Here is a 23749-nt window from a genome sequence, read left to right on the forward strand (position 1 = left end):
AGACATATATATACTCTATTAGCCACAACACAACCAGGCTTATATTTAATATGCCACAAATTAATCCTGCATAACAACCACCTCCCCCCTCCCGTCCATACAACCCGCCAATACAAATCAAACACCCGCACAACACACTCAATCCCACAGCCCAAAGTACCGTTCACCTCCGCAAAGTTCATACAGCACATATATTTCCCCAAAGTTACATACGTGACATGCACATAGTGGCACGCACGTACGGGCAAGCGATCAAATGTTTGGAAGCCGCAGCTGCGTACTCACGGTACCGCGTATCCAACTCAAAGTCCTCCTGGTAAGAGTCTCTGTTGTCCCATCTCCACAAGCATGCGTATCCAACTCAAAGTCCTCCTAGTAAGAGTCTCTGTTGTCCCAGTTATCCACAGGCCAGTGGTAAAGCTTGACTGTCATCGTTCGGGAATGTAAACAATGAAACACGGGCTACGTGTTTGTGTTGCTGGAGCCGGCCGCTAATACACCGCTTCCCACCTACAGCTTTCTTCTTTGCTATCTCCATTGTTCATTAAACAAATTGCAAAAGATTCACCAACACAAATGTCCAGAATACTGTGGAATTTTGCGATGAAAACAGACGACTTAATAGCTGGCCACAATGGTGTCCCAAAATGTCCGCTACAATCTGTGACGTCACGCGCAAACGTCATCATACCGAGACGTTTTCAGCAGGATATTTAGCTGGAAATTTAAAATTGCACTTTACTAATCTAACCCGGCCGTATTGGCATGTGTTGCAATGTTAAGGTTTCATCATTGATATATAAACTATCAGACTGCGTGGTCTGTAGTTGTGGGTTTCAGTAGGCCTTTAATGTAAACCTGACATGATTATTCTGGCTAATGGACTCTAAATACAAGAAAACCATACTGACTTTGACTCACCATGAAGAGGGGCCTACGTGAGCTTGCAGGTGCATGTTTCTGTGGTCTCTTTTCAGAGAGGAAGCCAGCGGTTGTTGTTTTTCCAGCAAAAGCAAGAACAATTTTTTTGATGCTCTGCTGAAAGAATCTTGCTGCCAAGATAGATTATGGGCCTTATTTACTGAAGGTTTGTGTGTATTGAAACACCTGCAAACATGATAGCACACGCGAAAGCTGATCCACTTATCTTGTGTGCAGATGATTGCGTCTCATAACATAGCGTGTCAGTATTCATGACTATGCAGAATATATGCTGATCGTCAGAACGGCCACAATACTGGGAGGGGAAAATGGAAATTCAACTATTTAGCACACACAGTGTGATTTATCAAGGCTGAAACTGTTCTGCGGCCACTGACAGTTGCGTAGAAATGGCTGCAATAGAGAGGCGATTCCACTGCAGGTCCATCTATGTATGCTTGTCAACATACTATATATATGGACAGTCAAAATTAAAATTGTTAGACATATTGTCTATACAAAAATACATTTTCTAGTTTTATAGCTACTAGATGACTTTAAAAGGCTGATTAAAACATTCAACGGATGCATTTTGGTTTCTGCTGTCTTTTTAATGCTGTTTGTTTTTTCATTTAGGAAATATAATATATCTCCTACATGTAAAAACGTCTTACAGCATGCATCTTTTTGCATTTGGATCATAAATGTTGTTCACCGCCTCCCTGCAGAGCATACTGTCGGCTTGCTAAAAGTAGTTTCTGTTGTCTAGATTGTGATTCTTTATTGCAGAAAATATGTTACAGATTACAGATGTGTGCTGCTAGTTCAAAACATAGAGAATGATAACATTAATGTGGAGGGAGTTTGTGTGTCCAAGGGCACGTAATGCCTTGCAAAAACTTCATTTAACCCTTGTGTGGTGTTCGGGTCTGTGGGACCCGTTTTCATTTTTTATTAAAAGAAAAATTATACAATTAATTAATTTTTCAAACTGAGACTCACTGACTTTGGCTCATTTTCTGAGAAGAACATATATCAGAATACATATTTAATGACCATACATCCCCCCCCCCCCCCCTACACATTCCTATTACATATAAGATGTCCAGGTCCACTGGACCCGGGGCTAATAGAAGTGTGGAAGTTGATGTTCTGTGTACCACACACACACACACACACACACACACACACACACACACACACACACACACACACACACAGCAGGCCTAGACAGGAGGAGGACAGAGTGTAGGTACACAGAACATCAGAGGGTAAAATGTGCGAGAAAATGAGAGCAGACAGTGTTAACAAACAATGTTGCAACCTTGTGTGGGAACCGCAGGTGCAGAAACACAAAAGAAGAATCCCTGTGGGATGCAGAAACTGGCAGATAAATTTTCCGTGCAACGTTCATATTGTTGTTACACAAGGGTTAAATAGGGCAATCTGCGCCATTTTGGTCATCAATAGTACAAGCGGTCTTATTGGGATCAGGCCCTATATATCCCAGCTCAAAAACTTTTCCAAACTGGACTTTCAGGCATCCGAAAGTGATTATACTACTACAACAAAGTAAGATTTCCTGGATGGTAGGTGCATGTACAGTGTAACTTTAAAAAAAAAAAAAAGTGCTGGACTTTAGTAGTTTTAGATTCAATTTGAATGCGTTCTGTTTTTTGGGTCACCCTGTATTTAACTTTATTCAATCTTGCTCCTCCTCCTGGTCAGTGGCCTTGTGTTTAGAGTGTCCGCCCTGAGACTGGAAGGTCGTGAGTTCAAAACACCGGCCGAGTCATACCAAAGACTATAAAAATGGGACCCATTGCCCTGCTTGGCGCTCAGCATCAAGGGTTGGAATTGGGGAGTTAAGGACATGTCTACACTAAGTCGTTTAACCCCTTAAAACTAATAATTATTTAGCCTAAGCCCCGTTTCAGCCACACTAAACCATCGTTTAAGGTGCCCCTCATCGGACAAATTTTTACACGGATAAGTCAGCCGTGTATTTCTTGAATCTCCGGCACTTAGAGGCCTACTGAAATGAAATGTTCTTATTTAAACGGGGATAGCAGGTCCATTCTATGTGTCATACTTGATCATTTCGCGATATTGCCATATTTTTGCTGAAAGGATTTAGTAGAGAACATCGACGATAAAGTTCGCAACTTTTGGTCGCTGATAAAAAAGCCTTGCCTGTACCGGAAGTAGCGTGACGTCACAGGTTGAAGAGCTCCTCACATCTGCACATTGTTTACACCAGCAGCGAGAGCGATTCGGACCGAGAAAGCGACGATTACCCCATTAATTTGAGCGCGGATGAAAGATTTGTGGATGAGGAAAGTGAGAGTGAAGGATTAGAGTGCAGTGCAGGACGCCAGGGTGTATCTTTTTTCGCTCTGACCGTAACTTGGATACAAGGGCTCATTGGATTCCACACTTTCTCCTTTTTCTATTGTGGATCACGGATTTGTATTTTAAACCACCTCAGATACTATATCCTCTTGAAAATGAGAGTCGAGAACGCGAAATGGACATTCACAGTGACTTTTATCTCCACGACAATACATTGGTGAAGCACTTTAGCTTCGGAGCTAACGTGATAGCATCGTGCTTAACTGCGGATAGAAACAGAAGAAACATGCCCCTGACTGGAAGGATAGACAGAAGATCAACAATACTACTATTACTTCTACTATCAGGAGACACCGAACCTAACCCTGGACCTGTAACCACATGGTTAATGCTGTCCAGCCTGGCGAAGCCTAGCAATGCTGTTGCTAACGACACCATTGAAGCTAACTTAGCTACGGGACCTCGACAGAGCTATGCTAAAAACATTAGCTCTCCACCTACGCCAGCCCTCATCTGCTCATCACCACCCGTGCTCACCTGCGTTCCAGCGATCGACGGCGCGACGAAGGACTTCACCCGATCATCGGTGCGTTCGGCGGCTAGCGTCGGATAGCGCGTCTGCTATCCAACTTAAAGTCCACTTGGTTGTGTTGCTGTAGCCAGCCGCTAATACACCGATCCCACCTACAGCTTTCTTCTTTGCTGTCTTCATTGTTCATTAAACAAATTGCAAAAGATTAACCAACACAGATGTCCATAATACTGTGGAATTTTTCGTTGAAAACAGACGCTGTTTGTATTGGGACACAATAGTGTCCCAATACTTCCGTGACGTCAAGCGCAAACGTCATCATACCGAGACGTTTTCAGCCGGATATTTCCCGGGAAATTTAAAATTGCACTTTATAAGTTAACCCGGCCGTATTGCCATGTGTTGCAATGTTAAGATTTCATCATTGATATATAAACTATCAGACTGCGTGGTCGGTAGTAGTGGGTTTCAGTAGGCCTTTATCTTTGTATACTGATCATTTACAAAGTGAGTTCAAAGAGGAAGTGACGCCAGAAAGACCCCGCCTACACAGGAAGTGACGCCAGAAAGACCCCGCCTACACAGGAAGTGACGCCAGAAAGTCAGAAAATAAAGACATAACAAAGATGGAGGCGGATCATTTCTCCTTCTTCTACATGTACATTTGGAAATCACACATGAATACCTTAAGAGAAGGCAACGGGCGATTGCAGCTATTTCGGATACTACACATCTCAGACGGCAAGAGAGCTTTCGAACTTTCGAACAGTCAGCTGTGATTCTACTTACCGGAAAACTTGGTCCCTTCCTCCCGTGGATGTGATCGTGATAGGCAGTGTGTGACTACAAATATTGCTTAATGGATGCGACTGTGAAATGGCCAGGCAGCGTGCATGATGCCCGCATCTTTGCTAACTCCGCCATTAGCGCGCAGCTGAAAGATGGAACCATCCCCCCGTGTCCCAAACTGTTTATCACATTGTCTACTTTCTCATGTCTAATACAGATATGATTCATGTATGATGGCTCAGGTGTAAGGGTGTAACGGTACGTGTATTTGTATTGAACCGTTTCGGTACGGGGTTTCGGTTCGGTTCAGAGGTGTACCGAACAAGTTTCCATATGGACATATTAAGTAGCGTACCGCACGTTGTGTAAACAATGCACACTGAGGCACAACACACGGCATGCTAGCAGCGACCGGGCTACGACAACAAAGCGAAAGCGGTTTGCCGACATTGTTCAGCAGCGGTAAGGTATGCTTCTGGCAACACGTCAAACATGCCAACCCGTTTGAAGCGTCACCACCAAGTGAACATCGCTTCAACGACGAGAAAGACGAGCGTCTTGCAAACACCGCATTCAAGCAGCCTCTCCTCGGCGAGTCAGGCAGGGCTAAAGCAATAACAAATGCCGTTGGTGTTTTTATAGCAGTAGATTTTGACCCACTTCTTCTTTCTGCAGACAATGTGGATAAACTGATTTTTCTGGCAAAAAACATGAAGATTGAGTGAAAGTCACGAGTTAAAGGCTGGGGGGTGGGGGGAAGAAAAGTTAATCTGAGGCTGAGTTGACTTGAAACTGTTTAATGTTGCACTTTTTATATGTAGAAGAAAAGTTTTATCATTTTATTTAATCTGAGCAACAACTTGAGGCAGTTTAATGTTGATTAATGTGGACCCCGACTTAAACAAGTTGAAAAACTTTATTCGGGTGTTACCATTTAGTGGTCAATTGTACGGAATATGTACCGTACTGTGAAATCTACTAATAAGTCTCAATCAATCAATCAAAAAAAGCACTTTATATGTAGAAAGGTTTTGTTAAGAAACCATCCTGAGCCTTATCTTATTTAGTTTTTATTTTATATATGTTGACCACGGTTTGAGTGTCCGCCCTGAGATCGGTAGGTTGTGAGTTCAACCCCCGGCCGAGTCATACTAAAGACTATAAAAATGGGACCGATTACCTCCCTGCTTGGCACTCAGCATTAAGGGTTGGAATTGGGGGTTAAATCACCAAAATGATTCATGGGCGCGGCCACCGCTGCTGCTCACTGCTCCCCTCACCTCCCAGGGGGTGATCAAGGGTGATGGGTCAAATGCAGAGAATAATTTCGCCACACCTAATGTGTGTGACAATCATTGGCACTTTAACTTTTTAACTTAACATGAACCCTGGTAATGGACCCTGTGTGTGTATATGTATGTTATTATTATCCATAGCATTCATGACTTCCTGCTGTTGCACTGATCAGCCTAGTGGTGGCTCACATCCATCACACACACACAGCTATTTCTATTTTTGGGCGGAATTAATATAGTGTTCCCAATGTTAAAAGGATAAAGCCATTGTTTACAAATTTGGTAAATAAATAACCAAAAAATGTACACTACCGTTCAAAAGTTTGGGGTCACATTGAAATGTCCTTATTTTTGAAGGAAAAGCACTGTACTTTTCAATGAAGATAACTTTAAACTAGTCTTAACTTTAAAGAAATACACTCTATACATTGCTAATGTGGTAAATGACTATTCTAGCTGCAAATGTCTGGTTTTTGGTGCAATATCTACATAGGTGTATAGAGGCCCATTTCCAGCAACTATCACTCCAGTGTTCTAATGGTACAATGTGTTTGCTCATTGGCTCAGTAGGCTAATTGATGATTAGAAAACCCTTGTGCAATCATGTTCACAAATCTGAAAACAGTTTAGCTCGTTACAGAAGCTACAAAACTGACCTTCCTTTGAGCAGATTGAGTTTCTGGAGCATCACATTTGTGGGGTCAGTTAAATGCTCAAAATGGCCAGAAAAAGAGAACTTTCATCTGAAACTCGACAGTCTATTCTTGTTCTTAGAAATGAAGGCTATTCCACAAAATTGTTTGGGTGACCCCAAACTTTTGAACGGTAGTGTATATTTTGTTGTTTTCTTACTGTACCGAAAATGAACCAAACCGTGACCTCTAAACCGAGGTACGTACCGAACCGAAATTTTTGTGTACCGTTACACCCTTACTTAGGTGTGATTCACTACAATAGGGCCCCACAGCACACTGGATTCTAGTTAACTGAAATACCACAACACTGGATATTGTTCAAAGGAGATACATTTTAATTTAAAAACTTGCAAACACATGTAAAATGCACAGCAAACTATTTACAATATAGCTATTTTAAATAACTTCACAGTGAAGTACTAGGTCGCGTTGCGCCAGCGGACGAAGGAGGGCGGGGGTCTTAAATGGTGGAATTGTTGTGTGTGGACACGGATAAGGTTAGGTGTGATTTACCCTGGATAACCTTATCCGGCGTTGTGTAAACGGGGCCTAAATCACCGAAATGATTCCCGAGCGCGGCCACCGCTGCTGCTCACTGCTCCCCTCACCTCCCAGGAGGTGAACATTGGGATGGGTCAAATGCAGAGGATAATTTCACCACACCTAGTGTGTGTGTGACTATCGTTGGGACTTTAACGTTTTAACTTTGTAAACAAAATCCCAGACACAAAATAACTTATTTGCAACTACTGTATTTACATTTGAAATAATGTAAAACGTCTACTTTGGTACCAAAAAAAAAAAAAAAAATTGCTGATTTTGTGCATTAAAAGTGTGCCAAATGTTGGACTTTTGTCGTTGAATTTGGTGCCTGCTTGTGTGTATTCACTAAATAAGGCATTCCAGCGGGTGCGTGGCACATGAATAATTGCCAGGGAAGCTTCACACTTCCTCGTCCATCAAAGTGTGTGTTTGTGTGCACGTGTGTGCACGTCTCCCAACAGATGGTGACTGCACGTGGGGTGCTGTGTGTGTGCGTGTGCAAGTGCGTGCACTTCTATGACGTCCAAATGACATCACTCCAAATCCCGTCCATTGCCAAAAAAACACAAACGTGCACCTCTTTGGATGAAAAAAAATACAGTCCATGCAAATTGTGTACTGTATCTCGTTAATTGCGGTTGGTATTTAGATTCGATTTCACTTCAAATTCGTATAAAATATTGGGAACGCCTCGCAGACCAGCGCCGCTCTTCAGGCAAGTGTGTGCTTTCTGAAGTGTAACCATGCAATCTGGAGGTCTGAAAGAGAGATGCAGACCTCATCTCGCACGGTGTCATTTCCTCTCTCTTCCTGCCTGGCTCTGTGGATCTAAGTTCCCAAGCACAAAGAAGCAATCATTGCGCTGTACTTGTCTGGCCACACCAGACAAAACCTGGCACTGACGGATGAAATAATGTGCCGCCAGGTTGGATAATCATTTCCCCGGAGGCAGTTCAGAAGCTAACTGTGTTATTATTAGAAGGGAGCCGCTGTTGAGGAAAATGCTGGTCATCATCACAAACATGAGTGCTATTTAGACCTACACAATTTAACAGGCATGATGATGTTGATAATTCCATAGACAATAATAGTACACTAAATGTACACAAATATTTCAACACCTGGTCACCCCTCAAGATAATTTTATCCCCCCATGTAAATTTGCATTTATTTTCAGAATGTAAAATATTTCAATAGACGGCTAATTAAAATTACATGTGTTGGATTTTGTTTTTGTATTGTAGTTGGGTTTCAATAAACTAACAAGTTTGACAATTTTACATATAAATATGATTTACAATGAGGGTCTAATAATTGAGTCCTAACTCACTCTTTCTACAAGATGTTTGAGTGTTTCTGTGGGATTTTGTTGTTTGTGTGTAGTCCGAAGCAGTGATGTGCGGGGCATCATGTATTAAGAGTTGTGTGAATTTCTTACTAAAAATAGACATTTGTGTTATCCCGATAGCAAAATGTGTTTTGGTACTTTTCTGTACTTTTTTGTAAATGAAAGTGACCACAAAAAATGTAATTATTGGCTTTATTTCAACCAAAAATCTTAGGGTACATTGAACATATGTTTGTTATTGCAAGATCGTCCTTAAATAAAAAAGTGAACATACAAGACAACTTGTCTTTTAGTAGTAAGTAAACAAACAAAGGCTCCTAATTTAGCTGCTGACATATGCAGTAACATATTGTGTCATTTATCATTCTATTATTTTGTCAACATTATTAAGGAAAAAGGAAATTAATTATTAATCTACTTGTTCAGTTACTGTTGGAGATGTCCGATAATATCGGCCTGCCGATATTATCGCTGATATTATCGGCCGATATATGCATTAAAATGTAATATCGGAAATTATCGGTATCGGTTTTTTTATTATCGGTATCGTTGTTTTTTTTTTAAATTTATTTTTATTTTTATTTTTTTTAATTAAATCAACATAAAAAACACAAGATAGACTTACAATTAGTGCACCAACCCAAAAAACCTCCCTCCCCCATTCACACTCATTCACACAAAAGGGTTGTTTCTTTCTGTTATTAATATTCTGGTTCCTACATTATATATCAATACAGTCTGCAAGGGATACAGTCCGTAAGCACACATGATTGTGCGTGCTGCTGGTCCACTAATAGTACTGACCTTAACAGTTAATTTTACAAATGTTCATTCATTACTAGTTTCTATGTAACTGTTTTTATATTGTTGTACTTTCTTTTTTATTCAAGAAAATGTTTTTAATTTATTTCTTATTTTACTAATTTTTTTAAAAAGTACCTTATCTTCACCATACCTGGTTGTCCAAATTAGGCATAATAATGTGTTAATTCCACGACTGCATATATCGGTTGATATCGGTATCGGTTGATATCGGTATCGGTAATTAAAGAGTTGGACAATATCGGAATATCAGATATCGGCAAAAAGCCATTATCGGACATCCCTAGTTACTGTTAATATCTGGTTATTTTCTGTTTCAACATGTTCTATCAACACTTCTGTTAAAATGTAATAATCACTTATTCTTCTGTTGTTAGATACTATACATTCGTTTTGGATGATACCACAAATTTGGGTATCAGTCCGATACCAAGTAGTTACATCATCATTGGTCATATTCAAAGTCCTCATGTGTCCAGGGACATATTTCCTAAGTTTATAAACATAATATGAAAAAAACAAACCCGAAAACATTTTGTGATGCTAATCATAGTAGTATCGACTAGATACGCTCCTGTACTTGGTATCATCACAGTGGCTGTTAGATGTAGATCCACCAATGGCGTTTGTTTATATTGTAGCGTCCCGGAAGAGTTGGTGCTGCAGGGAATTTGTTCTGTAGTGTTTATGTTGCGTTGTGGTGCACATATTCTCCCAAAATGTGTTTGTCATTGTTGTTTAGTGTGGTTTCACTATATGGCACATGTTTATGACAGTGTTGGCGTTGTTCATACGGCCACCTTTAGTGTGACATGTATGGCTGTTGACTAAGTATGCGATTCATTCACTTGTGTGTAGTGTGTTTAAAGTTAAGATGATCGTCTTAATGGTTAATTATCGCACATATTGCCTTAACTGTGTCAATTTAAGATCATTTTTAACACATCCAATGTCATGACTCCGGTATGTAGTGCAGCATGTATGACTGTCACTCGTCCTGCAGGGATGATACTTGAAATAAATGTACTCAACTTGTCTCCATGGAGACAAGGATTAGTGATTCAGAAGTAGTTACAACACTGCAGACTGCGGATAGACATTAGGTTAGCAAGCTAGTCTTAAAGCAACTCTTCCTGAGGGCTAACATGCTCGTCTGTATGACATGGCGTGCCGACGACTATGGGTGGGGGACCGGTACTTTTTAGAGGCGGTATAGTACCAAATATGATTCTTTAGTATCGCGGTACTGTACTAATACCGGTATACCGTACAACCCTAATAGACATATGTTCACATTTTAAAAAAACTACAGTATGTACACAAGTAAAAGTCAGATGTGTTTTTATTTTTTATTTAGCCTTTATTTAGGTAAAATCCCATTGAGATCAAAGATCTCTTTTCCAAGGGAGACCTGGCCAAGAGGGCAGCAGCAAGGTTACATTAAAAACAGTAAACAACACATAAAACATCACATTTACAACATTAAAACTTGCTCACACAACACATGTGCATACAGACAAGGTAGACTGCAATCCTTTCACAGAAGCTTTAAACTCATTCAATGTAACAAGGGTTTGAAGTTTAATATTCGATTGTAGGTTATTCCAAGCCTTCGGGGCTGAAAACCTAAATGCTTTCTTGCCCAGTTCAGTTCTTACTTTGGGGACGAGAAATTGCAGAACATTCATTGAACGAAGATTGTGACTTCCTTGTTTCTTTGTTAAAATACAAGACAGATAAGATGGAGTGATACCCAGAATGGTTTTGTAGATGAACACATACCAATGATTGAGGCGTCGAGCACATAAAGACATCCAGTTAACCATTGAGTATAACACACAATGGTGAGTAAGCGGAGTGCAGTTGGTGATGAATCTCAGTGCCCCGTGGTACACACTATCCAGTTTGTGGCGACAACCAGCAGTAGCATTCATGTACAACACATCTCCATAGTCAATAACCGGTAAAAAGGTTGTTTCCACCAATTTCTGTTTCACACAGATGTATTAAAGCTCTATAGCAACTGAAAGTCGGCGACCTCTTTGCACTATGCACTTAAGCATCCGCTGACCCCTCTCCGTCAGTTTACGTGGCCTACCACTTGGTGGCTAAGTTGCTGTTGTTCCCAAACTCTTCCATTTTCTTATAATAAAGCCGACAGTTGATTTTGGAATATTTAGGAGCGAGGACATTTCATGATTGGATTTGTTGCACAGGTGGCATCCTATGACAGTTCCATGCTGGAAATCACTGAGCTCCTGAGAGCGGCCCATTCTTTCACAAATGTTTGTAGAAATAGTCTCCATGCCTAAGTGCTTGATTTTATACAGTGATTAGGATACCTGATTCTGATCATTTGGATGGGTGGCCAAATACTTTTGGCTATATAGTGTATGAAGTTTCAAGTTTTATTCACAATACCATAGAACAATTACAATAGTAGTGAATATCATTTAAAGGATGTTGATAAGTGAAAGGGTCCCCCAAATAAGCTAGAAAAAGCTTTTGGCAGGGGGTCCAGAGGACAGTATATACATGGAATGCTGAAACATGGTGGCAAGCACAAAAAAATGCTATATGATAAACACAAAATAATAGTACTAAAGCAAGCATACACACATACATACATTCATTCAACTATGCAAAACCCAACAGTAGTCTACCCCACATGAGGCATTAGAGATAGGTGGTTAATAGGTAAGTTTTCAGTTTCTTTTTGAAGTTGGAGAATAGATACCGCATCTTGAGGCTCTCATTAAGCCGGTTCCAAATCTTTGGTCCCCTGCATACAACACTTCGAGCGGTACAAGCCAGTAGACGATGTTTACCTGATATCAGAACTAAGTTACGAGTGTTGTGGGCATGCTGGGGATGATAGATAGGAACCAAGCTACAGAGCCTAAGATTCAGCCTGTGGATGACTTGATAGGTTAGACAAGCATTGTGATAAATATTGAACTCTGTCAGTCTCAAGAGATGCTAATGTGTGAAGCATTATATGCGTTGGCGAAAAAGTGAATTGTGTATCCTTGCCTCGATCTTTTTTACATGAACTCAACCTATCTGACATCTATGCCACACAGCTGCAGCGCAAGGCGAGCTCTATTATTCGCCACATTACAAATCTCTGCACAACTATTTTACCTCCGGGTACCCGTAAAGAAACCTTGACCTTGACCTTGACCTACATATGTTTGCAAAGCCTGAATGGCCACCTCGGTTTGTCGCCTAAGTATCCACAGCCTTTAGAAATGTACGTACGTCAGCCATGAAGTTAAGTTAAAGTTAAAGTACCAATGATTGTCACACACACACAAGGTGCGGTGAAATTTGTCCTCTGCATTTGACCCATCCCCTTGTTCCACCCCCTGGGAGGTGAGGGGAGCAGTGAGCAGCAGCGGTGGCCGCGCTCGGGAATCATCTTTGGTGATTTAACCCCCAATTACAACCCTTGATGCTGAGTGCCAAGCAGGGTCCCATTCTTATAGTCTTTGGTATGACTCGGCCAGGGTTTGAATCTCAGGGCGGACACTCTAACCACAAGGCCACTGAGTTGGTGTGAGGCACCGCACAATAGCACGTCAACGTCGGTCTTGATACATCTCCTCTTTGCCGTGAAAAAGGGCGTCCTTCAGGTTTTTGTGCGTAAGCAAGCTTGTTACATGAGGCCCCAAGTGAGGCAGCGATGCTTTTGGAGGTTTTTGTATTCCCACTTTAAATTCATATGGTTTATTTACTGTTAATACAGATTGCTCATGAAGCTACTAACCACAACACTTTCATAAAAGTGTTATCAAATACTTCTTACTTCCATTTATTCACTTTTATAAACTCAAACAGCATCACTGGCCTTACATTCTATTTGTATCTGAAGTGCATGCATCTAAGTTACGTTGTTGTAGTATGATCTCAATCAATCAATCAATCAATGTGTATTCATACAGCCCTAAATCACAAAAGTCTCAAAGGGCTGCACAAGCCACAACGACATCCTCGGCACAGAGCCCACGCTATTAGAAACCTTGGAGGGGACCGCATATGTGGGTAACCCCCCCTCTAAGTACAGTCCCTAGTGGATCCACATAACAGTGAGAGTCTAGTCCATAGTGGGGCCAGCAGGAGACCATCTCGAGCGGAGACAGGTCAGTAGCGCAGAGACGTCCCCAACCGATGCACAGGCGAGCGGTCCACCCCGGGTCCCAACTCTGGACAGCCAGCATCTCATCCATGGTCACCGGGAACCGGAATAACCCGGCGAGGGGGCAAAGGAGAAAAGAAAACAGCAGGTCAACTGGTCTAAAAAAGGGGGGTCTATTTAAAGGCTAGAGTATACAAATGAGTTTTAAGATGGGACTTAAATGCTTCTACTGAGGTAGCATCTCTAACTTTTACCGGGAGGGCATTCCATAGTACTGGAGCCCGAACAGAAAACGCTCTATAGCCCGCAGACTTTTTTTGGGCTCTGGGAATCACTAATAAGCCGGAGTTCTTTGAACGCAGATTTCTTGCCGGGACATATGGTACAATACAGTCAGCAAGATAGGCTGGAGCTAGACCGTGTAGTAAGTAGTAAAACCTTAAAGTCGCATCTTAAGTGCACAGGAAGCCAGTGCAGGTGAGCCAGTATAGTCGTAATATGATCAAACTTTCTTGTTCTTGTCAAAAGTCTAGCAGCCGCATTTTGTACCAACTGTAATCTTTTAATGCTAGACATAGGGAGACCCGAAAATAATACGTTACAGTAATCGAGACGAGACGTAACGAACGCATGAATAATGATCTCAGCGTCGCTAGTGGACAAAATGGAACGAATTTTAGCGATATTACGGAGATGAAAGAAGGCCGTTTTAGTAACACTCTTAATGTGTGACTCAAACGAGAGAGTTGGGTCGAAAATAATACCCAGATTCTTTACCGAGTCGGCTTGTGTAATTGTTTGGTTGTCAAATGTTAAAGTGGTATTATTAAATAGATGTCGGTGTTGAGCAGGACCGATAATCAGCATTTCCGTTTTCTTAGCGTTGAGTTGCAAAAAGTTAGCGGACATCCATTGTTTCATTTCATTAAGACACGATCTACTTCTGTTTCAAACCGTGAACCTATTTTATTTCCTCTTTTACTAGGACCCAGCTTCACATTGGCTCTTGAGTCCATCGTTCACCCTCAGGTGACCAGTGAACCGACAGAGTTGGCCTGTAATGTGACCAATATTACACACCTACCTGTGGGAGGCCGCCTGGGTGTGACATGGGAGCACACCACCTTACCTGGTACTTTAACTTCGGTCACCAAACATTCCACAAAACAGCCATTAGTTAAGACCCCGTCTGCTTGTTATTGATTCTTCCATTGTGATAACCTGCAGGTACTACTAGCGACCCCCAAGCCACGCATCTCATTGGCTCCTTGGACGGCTATGGCAATCTGTTGCCTGGAGCACTGTATTCCGACAGACTGCGGAGTGGCGTGATGTCACTGACACGTGTCCAGCCAGACACGTTCAAACTGCGATTCCTCCGCACTCAGGTAGCAAAACATGGCTACACAACTGCTAAGGGAAAGAGAGGCTGAGCTTAGCTTGAAAAAAAAACAACAACAAAAACCACTCAGAACACCAGAAATTGGTATTTCATAATTTGGTTGCGCAATACATAAATGAATATAGCCGGCGATAGATCTTTTAATAAATCATTTATAATATAATATTATTTATATATATATATATATATATATGTATGTGTATATGTATATGTAGGTGTGTATATATGTATGTGTATATATAGGTATATATGTATGTATATATATACATACAGTTTATATGTGTGTATACTAAGTATCCACAGCCTGTGTATATATATAATGTATGTATGTATATATATTATTATATTATTTATATATATATATATATGTATGTGTATATGTATATGTAGGTGTATATATGTATGTGTATATATAGGTATATATGTATGTATATATATATACATACAGTTTATATGTGTGTATACTAAGTATCCACAGCCTGTGTATATATATAATGTATGTATGTATATATATATACTGTATGTGTATATATATATATATACTGTATGTGTATATATATATATATATATATATATATATATATATATATATATATATATATATATATATATGTATGTATATGTATATATATATATATATATATATATATGTATATGTATATGTATATATATATATATATATATATATATATATATATATGTATATGTATATATATATATATATATATATATATATATATATATATGTATATATATATGTATATGATTTATGTATATGATTTATGTATATGTATGTATATATATATAATTTATGTATATGTATGTATATACAGTATTAGGGGTGTGGGAAAAAATCGATTCGAATTCGAATCGCGATTCTCACGTTGTGCGATTCAGAATCGATTCTCATTTTTTTAAAAATCGATTTTTTTTCATTTGTATTTTTATTTAATTTTTTTTGATTAATCAATCCAACAAAACAATACACAGCAATACCATAACAATGCAATCCAATTCCAAAACCAAACCCGACCCAGCAACACTCAGAACTGCAATAAACAGAGCAATTGAGAGGAGACACAAACACGACACAGAACAAACCAAAAGTAGTGAAACAAAAATGAATATTATCAACAACAGTATCAATATTAGTTACAATTTCAACATAGCAGTGATTAAAAATCCCTCATTGACATTCTCATTAGACATTTCTAAAAAACAAATTAAAAAAAGAACAATAGTGTCACAGTGGCTTACACTTGCATCGCATCTCATAAGCTTGACAACACACTGTGTCCAATATTTTCACAAAGATAAAATAAGTCATATTTTTGGTTCATTTAATAGTTAAAACAAATTTACATTATTGCAATCAGTTGATAAAACATTGTCCTTTACAATTATAAAAGCTTTTTACAAAAATCTACTACTCTGCTTGCATGTCAGCAGACTGGGGTAGATCCTGCTGAAATCCTATGTATTGAATGAATAGAGAATCGCTTTGAATCGGGAAAAAAATCGTTTTTGAATCGAGAATCGTGTTGAATTAAAAAAAAAAAAAAATCGATTTTGAATTGAATCGTGACCCCAAGAATCGATATTGAATCGAATCGTGGGACACCCAAAGATTCGCAGCCCTAATATATATATATATATATTTACACATATATGCCATCCATCCATTTTCTACCGCTTGTCCCTTTTGGGGTCACGTGGGGTGCTGGAGCCTATTTCAGCAACAATCGGGCGGAAGGCGGGGTACACCCTGGACAAGTCGCCACCTCATCACAGGGCCAACACAGATATATATATATATATATATATATATATATATATATATATATATATATATATATATATATATATATATATATATATATATATATATATATATCGTTCAAAAGTTTGGGGTCAGATTGAAATGTCCTTATTTTTGAAGGAAAAGCACTGTACTTTTAAATGAAGATAACTTTAAACTAGTCTTAACTTTAAAGAAATACACTCTATACATTGCTAATGTGGTAAATGACTATTCTAGCTGCAAATGTCTGGTTTTTGGTGCAATATCTACATAGGTGTATAGAGGCCCATTTCCAGCGACTATCACTCCCGTGTTCTAATGGTACAATGTGTTTGCTCATTGGCTCAGAAGGCTAATTGATGATTAGAAAACCCTTGTGCAATCATGTTCACACATCTGAAAACAGTTTAGCTCGTTACAGAAGCTACAAAACTGACCTTCCTTTGAGCAGATTGAGTTTCTGGAGCGTCACATTTGTGGGGTCAATTAAACGCTCAAAATGGCCAGAAAAAGAGAACTTTCATCTGAAACTCGACAGTCTATTCTTGTTCTTAGAAATGAAGGCTATTCCACAAAATTGTTTGGGTGACCCCAAACTTTTGAACGGTAGTGTGTATATATATATATATATATTATACACAAGGCAGTGATTATTTGGCATACCATTAGTGGCATACCACAGTTTGAGAATCAGAACAGAATAATTCGTTTTTATTACATTTTAACAGAAGTGTAGAGAGAACCATGTTACAACAGAAATTAGGCATATATTAACAGTAAATTAGCAATAGATTATTTGTTTAGAAAAAATTATACAACCTGTTACAATTTGTTACAAAATATGTCAGTAAACAAATTAGGAATGTTTGTAACACGTTTTAATATTTTTATATTATTTTTTTTACATACAAATTGTGATATATATTGTTATTGCAGAAGGCTACAATATATATTGCAATATAAATTTGAGGCCATATCGCCCATCCCTACTTCATACATCTGTCCGCAGGAGATCGACATGGGCCAGTATGTTTGTGCCATCTCAACGTGGGCCGTCAACAACCAGGGCGACTTGGTGAAGACCGCAGAGAACCAAAGCGTGCCACTGACTCTTCGATGGGAAACCAAAAGTATGGGAATTTTTTTTATATTATCTGCCACACCGTTACACCATGACGTTTGCATCAGTTTTCTTTGGGAAGCTTAACATTTATTCCAAAACTATATGTGATGTGATGTGATTGTGCTTTCAAGTCAAAGGAATACTTCTGTGAGCTCTGATGAATGAGATTAGTGTCAAAAATGTCACTTCCAGACTTCAGAGAAAAGCCTTTAACAGATCTTTTGTTGTCTGCTACTCTCTACACACTTCCCCTCCTCCACCACGTCCACATGCTGACTCGGTGCCCTCACTTGAGCTAATTGTACCATGATGTAACAGCGTGCTGTGTGTGCGCGCATCTGCTCTGAATCAGAAAAACTCCATGGCGTAATTGCTTATCACTTCCTGTTATGGGGTTGCCCCCTCTAGGGAGCGTTTCCTTCTGCCCGAGCTGAATGATGTCTTTCATAAAGCTGAGGGGTCGATTCATCGATCTACTGGTGGATTCTTCCAGGTCCGTCGCTGAACGTCGCAGCCAAGCGCATTCGCGAGGCTTCCGTGGGCGGGGCTACCTTCGAGATGAGCTGCATGGTGACAACCGAGAACCTGGGTGAGGCGAGCTATGCAGTGCTCATCCAATCACAGGACAGCCTGGGGAGCAGTGTGAGGACTATCATGACTCTGAGCCCTGACAACGTTATGCATCACGGGGTAACCATAGACCCCAAACGGAGGTGCGTACCTGCTCTAAAACCGAACCCACTTGTGTTCCCGTTGAGCTATGTTGGAATCCAAAAACTATGTCCCCTTCCGTCCATATAGAGACAATCTTGTTTTGGTCAAGTCCAGTGGAACTGAGTTTCGGTTTCGCCTTGGCGGCGTCCAGTTGTCAGATCGAGGATTCTACTGGTGTCACGTCACTGCATGGACCAAACAACAACCAAGACAAACGTGGACCAGCGCCGTCAGCGCCGGCAGCGCCGAGTCCAACAAAGTCAGGATCGACTTTCAAGAGAACGGTGGGTTCAAATGGTTGCGTCTGCTGAAATTGAGGGGTCGGCAATCCAACATGTTGAAAGAGCCATATTGGACCAAAAATACAAAAAAATAATCTGTCTGGAGCCGCAAAAAGTTAAAAGTCCTATGTACACTACCGTTCAAAAGTTTGGGGTCACCCAAACAATTTTGTGGAATAGCCTTCATTTCTAAGAGCAAAAATAGACTTTAGAGTTTCAGATGAAAGTTCTCTTTTTCTGGCCATTTTGAGCGTTTGATTGACCCCACAAATGTGATGCTCCAGAAACTCAATCTGCTCAAAGGAAGGTCAGTTTTGTAGCTTCTGTAACGAGCTAAACTGTCTTCAGATGTGTGAACATGATTGCACAAGGGTTTTCTAATCATCAATTAGCCTTCTGAGCCAATGAGCAAACACATTGTACCATTAGAACACTGGAGTGATAGTTGCTGGAAATGGGCCTCTATATACCTATGTAGATATTGCACCAAAAACCAGACATTTGCAGCTAGAATAGTCATTTACGACATTAGCATTGTACAGAGTGTATTTCTTTAAAGTTAAGACTAGTTTAAAGTTATCTTCATTGAAAAGTACAGTGCTTTTCTTTCAAAAATAAGGACATTTCAATGTGACCCCAAACTTTTGAACGGTAGTGTAAGTGTTATAATGAAGGCAACACATTAAGTAGGTGTCTCAGAGGGTGGGATAACTCCTGGAAATGACTGGCTTAAAACTGCCAAAGGTATTGATATGTGTGCCCAAGTTAAAGGAAAGGACAGGCTGTCTTCTAATGGATTTATTACAATCTTTGCAAGCTGGGTAACGTTTGCTGTGGTCTGGAACAACATGGCACACAAACAGAAATGCAGTCAATATTACATACAGATAATGTGTCATTAGACATGCAAATATAAATCAAATACACAGTGGACATAAGTAAAGGAAATTAAATGAACTCAAATATACCTGCAAACGAGGCATAGTGATGCAATATGTACACACAGCTAGCCTAAATAGCATGTTAGCATGGATTATTAGCACTCCACGCAAGTCAATAACTTCAACAAAGCTCACCTTTGTGCAATCACGCGCAGCATTAAACGTTCGGTGGACAAAATGAGACAAAGGTGTGGCATTAATAAGCACGTCTTTCTGTGGCAGCGATGGAGAAAGTTGTACATGTAAACAAACTACGGTGAGTTCAAAGACTGCCAAAATAAGTAGGACAAAACGACGCTGGCCAAATACTGTCATCAGCGAAGCTTAAACACAAACATATTAAACAGTGGGCTTTCTAACAATTAGGAAGGTTTGTCATGTTTGTCCTCCTACAGAAACATTATTAAAACAACAAATATATTTCCCCCCCCATCTTTTTCCATTTTTGAAAAAGCTCCCGGGAGCCACTAGGACGGTGCGAAAGAGCCAAGCCTCAACATTCTCGCCTCTCGACCCCACTCCGAAAACACAGTTTGAACAAAAACAAAACATAATTTCATCCAACAGAACAGCAACAATGCAAATATATTACGATTTCTTACCTGGTGTTCATGTCTGTGATTGACAGCCGTGAACACCAAACATTGCATTCCGCCCAGGTAAGCCCATGCATCAAGGCGGCCTTGACTACCCACTCATCGACCGACTCCCAACTTAAATAAAGATGCACAGCATGTGCACCAACCTGGCCTACTTTACATTGTTTGATGTGAATGGGATGTAGTCAGAACAAAAGTGTGCAGCTTAAGATCAGATGAATACGTTTGAAGGATGATAGAGGCGGAGCTAAGCGATTGAAATTTGTAGTGAAGGAGCCCTTGAACGCTCCTTCTCTTACTTGAATTTGTCTACTGCGTCCTCTCAGCTACTTTCCCCTCCCTTTTAACTTCAGTAACTCCCTCTCTCTCTTGCTGGGACGTCTTCAAAGTGAAGCCCTTTGGCCAATCAGCCAGCTGCAGAGATCCATACTGCTGCGTCCCTTTTCCCTGCCTTCAAGTGTGTGTGTGTGTGTGTGTGTGTGTGTGTGTGTGTGTGTGTGTGTGTGTGTGTGTGTGTGTGTGTGTGTGTGCATTTTGCAAGTGTCCTAGAGTTGTGTGTCCAAATTGAAAATGTGTGTTGCCCCCAACCCGGGGACCCCGTGCAAGGGTACACACATACTGTACATGCATTCATGCTGAGATGTTTGAAAGTACGCCTTGTTTGCTTTGGGGGATGGAAATGTGTGTGCGTATGTGTTAGCACAAAACTGCACATTGATCGCTTGCCTTTAATGTGTAAGGCCTGGTTCACAGCGGCGAGCAAAGCGCCGTCATTTTTGTCAATTTTTCCACGAATATCCCGATCTCCGAAGTAATGTTATGCTTTGATACGCTCTGATACGAATTCTTTTCCCGCTTTGTTACCGTTCCTCACGATTTGATGCCGCTTTGATACGCTTTAAATCACGCTTTGATACGTTTTATTACGCTTTATTGAACTTTATTACGCTTTGATGCGATTATTATTTTGTGAATTTGATGAATAAATTGCGTGCGCACACATAATATAATAATAAAGAGAAATATGACAAAAAAATAAGAAAAAAATGTGAAAAACTCAGTATACTAAGTTTTCCCCACATTTTTTAGATTTATCTATTTATTTGATTTCTCTTTTTGTTTTATTATATACAAGATAAAACACATAATGTAATAAAAAAGAGAAATATGATAAACAAATAAGTAAAAAAAAATGTGAAAAACTCAGTATACTGTTTTCCACACATTTTTTATATTCATTTATTTTTTCAATTTCTCTTTTTTTTCCGTTATATTATGTTTTATATCTTCATTTCTTTTATTTCTTTGTCATCTTAATAAATATCTATCTTTCATTTCTTATGCTAGTTGACAATAATAAAAGGCATTTCTTTTAAACGTAACATATTCTCTTTATTATTAAGGAAGATGTTATCAACATGTACAGCAAGCAACAAACTTGACCAAACAAAAAAAGCACAAATAGTATCACTGTTCACCAATCAGGTTACATAATGTGGGGTTCATATGACAAAGGGTACATTATGTTGTATGAGATGATACAAGAGAGTGGATCAACATTGTCCACAAAGTAGAAAGTTAAGAACCATTTTGTTTACATTTTCATACAGAAAAATTATAGACAGTAATGTCAAACTGTAACATCAAACAGCAAACTCACAGAAGTACAGAAACAATGATCATCGTATAAAAAAGGCAATGATGCAAAAGAGAATGGATTTGTAATCCTGTGTTGGTTTTACATAAAGTTTCAATGTCACTGGTCAATATCACAGTCACTTCCTATTTGTAGTTGTAGACTGGGGTCCACGCTTTAAACCAAGATCTGTTAAGCTTTCCTACGCTTTGCTTCTAGCTTTGCTGAGCTTTGTCACGCTTTGATACGCTCTCTCCGCTTTATTCCATTCTTGACAGAGCGCCGAATTTTTTTAAACCGTTTAAAAAATTTTGCCGATCTTGCCGCATGTCCCGCTTCACTACAAGCTTTCCCACGATCCATTACGACCCTCACGCTTTAATCACGCTTTGTTACGCTTTTTTTTTTTTTTTAATAATGTCCTGCCCAGCTTCTCGGGCAAATCATATAGCAGATGTAGATGCCCATATCGGCTGTTCAGATTTACTTTACAAAAGAGAAGTGTAGGATACTTCTCCTGTTGCCTTACTTGTATTTTGACTTTATTAAATGTATTTATATTATCATTTGGTGCAGCCGGGCCGGAGCAGGAGGGGATAGAAAGAGAGAAAAAGGAAGACAGAGGGGGGAATTGTGGGGACAAGAGGGGGATTAGACAGAGACAAAAACAACAACAGCAAACACAACGACAACAACAACAACAACAGAGCAACATCAGCAAATACGACATGTACAAATATGATGGTAAAAGTAATAGCAAATAAGCAGTTAGCGAAAATTTAAAAAAATATACAGAAATGACAATGAGCATTATTACACTAAAAATGGAGCAATATGAATACCAATAGAAATAGTGCTATTGATAATAAACAATACCAGTACTTTACCTTTATTATCAACAATACAATTGTTCAAATGCAACAATACATATACGTAATGATAACTTGAGATACGAAAGAATGCAGAAAAATGGAGGGGAAGAAAGAGAAGCAACCTACATTAACCTTGTAGATTGTTATAGTAACAATAGGTTAAGCTTTGTCAGTGTGCCATGTGTTATACCCAGTTTACCCTAGGGCAACAACGTTAATATATGTTTGATGAAACGTGATTATGTGCATGAGTGTATGTGTGCATATGTACTTGTATATGTACAGTATGTGTATGTGTGCTTGTACAGTGAATGTATATGTACAGTATGTGTATATGTGTGTACAGCGAATGTATATGTACAGTATGTGTATGTGTGTGTTTGAACAGTGAATGTATATGTACAGTATGTGTATATGTGTGTTTGTACAGTGAATGTATATGTACAGTATGTGTATATGTGTGTTTGTACAGTGAATGTATATGTACAGTATGTGTATGTGTGTGTTTGAACAGTGAATGTATATGTACAGTATGTGTATATGTGTGTTTGTACAGTGAATGTATATGTACAGTATATGTATGTGTGTGTTTGTACAGTGAATGTATGTGTAGTATGTGTATGTGTGTGTTTGTACAGTGAGTGTATGTACAGTATGTGTATATGTATGTTTTTACAGTGAATGTATATGTACAGTATGTGTATACAGTATGTTTGTATAATGAATGTGCGAGTGGATGTACGATCTTTGAGTGTGTAAATATGTACTGTATTTATTTGTATATGTATGTGGGAGCGTAGGTACCTATGTATGTGTGTGAGTATATGTGAATTTGCATGTACAATACATTTGACTCCCAGTGTGTACGCTTTGTTACGCTTTAACGCCGCTTTGCATGCCGCTTTAAAGCGCCGTCAAAGCGCCGTTGGTGTGAACCTAGCATAA

At 39.5% G+C, this 23749-nt stretch overlaps 1 protein-coding gene across 2 annotated transcripts in view; it reads left to right on the plus strand.

The window, feature by feature from the left end:
* Positions 1-23749, plus strand: part of ptgfrnb (prostaglandin F2 receptor inhibitor b) — a 168070-nt gene that overhangs the window by 76820 nt on the left and 67501 nt on the right. For both annotated transcript variants that reach the window (XM_062061599.1, XM_062061609.1), the window contains exons 6-10: positions 14421-14567; positions 14663-14823; positions 17648-17768; positions 18255-18474; positions 18563-18759. In XM_062061599.1, coding sequence (XP_061917583.1) covers positions 14421-14567; positions 14663-14823; positions 17648-17768; positions 18255-18474; positions 18563-18759 — 846 coding nt within the window. The remainder of the gene's footprint in view (positions 1-14420; positions 14568-14662; positions 14824-17647; positions 17769-18254; positions 18475-18562; positions 18760-23749) is intronic.

Source organism: Entelurus aequoreus, linkage group LG01 (genome assembly GCF_033978785.1).
Source record: "Entelurus aequoreus isolate RoL-2023_Sb linkage group LG01, RoL_Eaeq_v1.1, whole genome shotgun sequence".
Lineage (NCBI taxonomy): Eukaryota > Metazoa > Chordata > Actinopteri > Syngnathiformes > Syngnathidae > Entelurus > Entelurus aequoreus.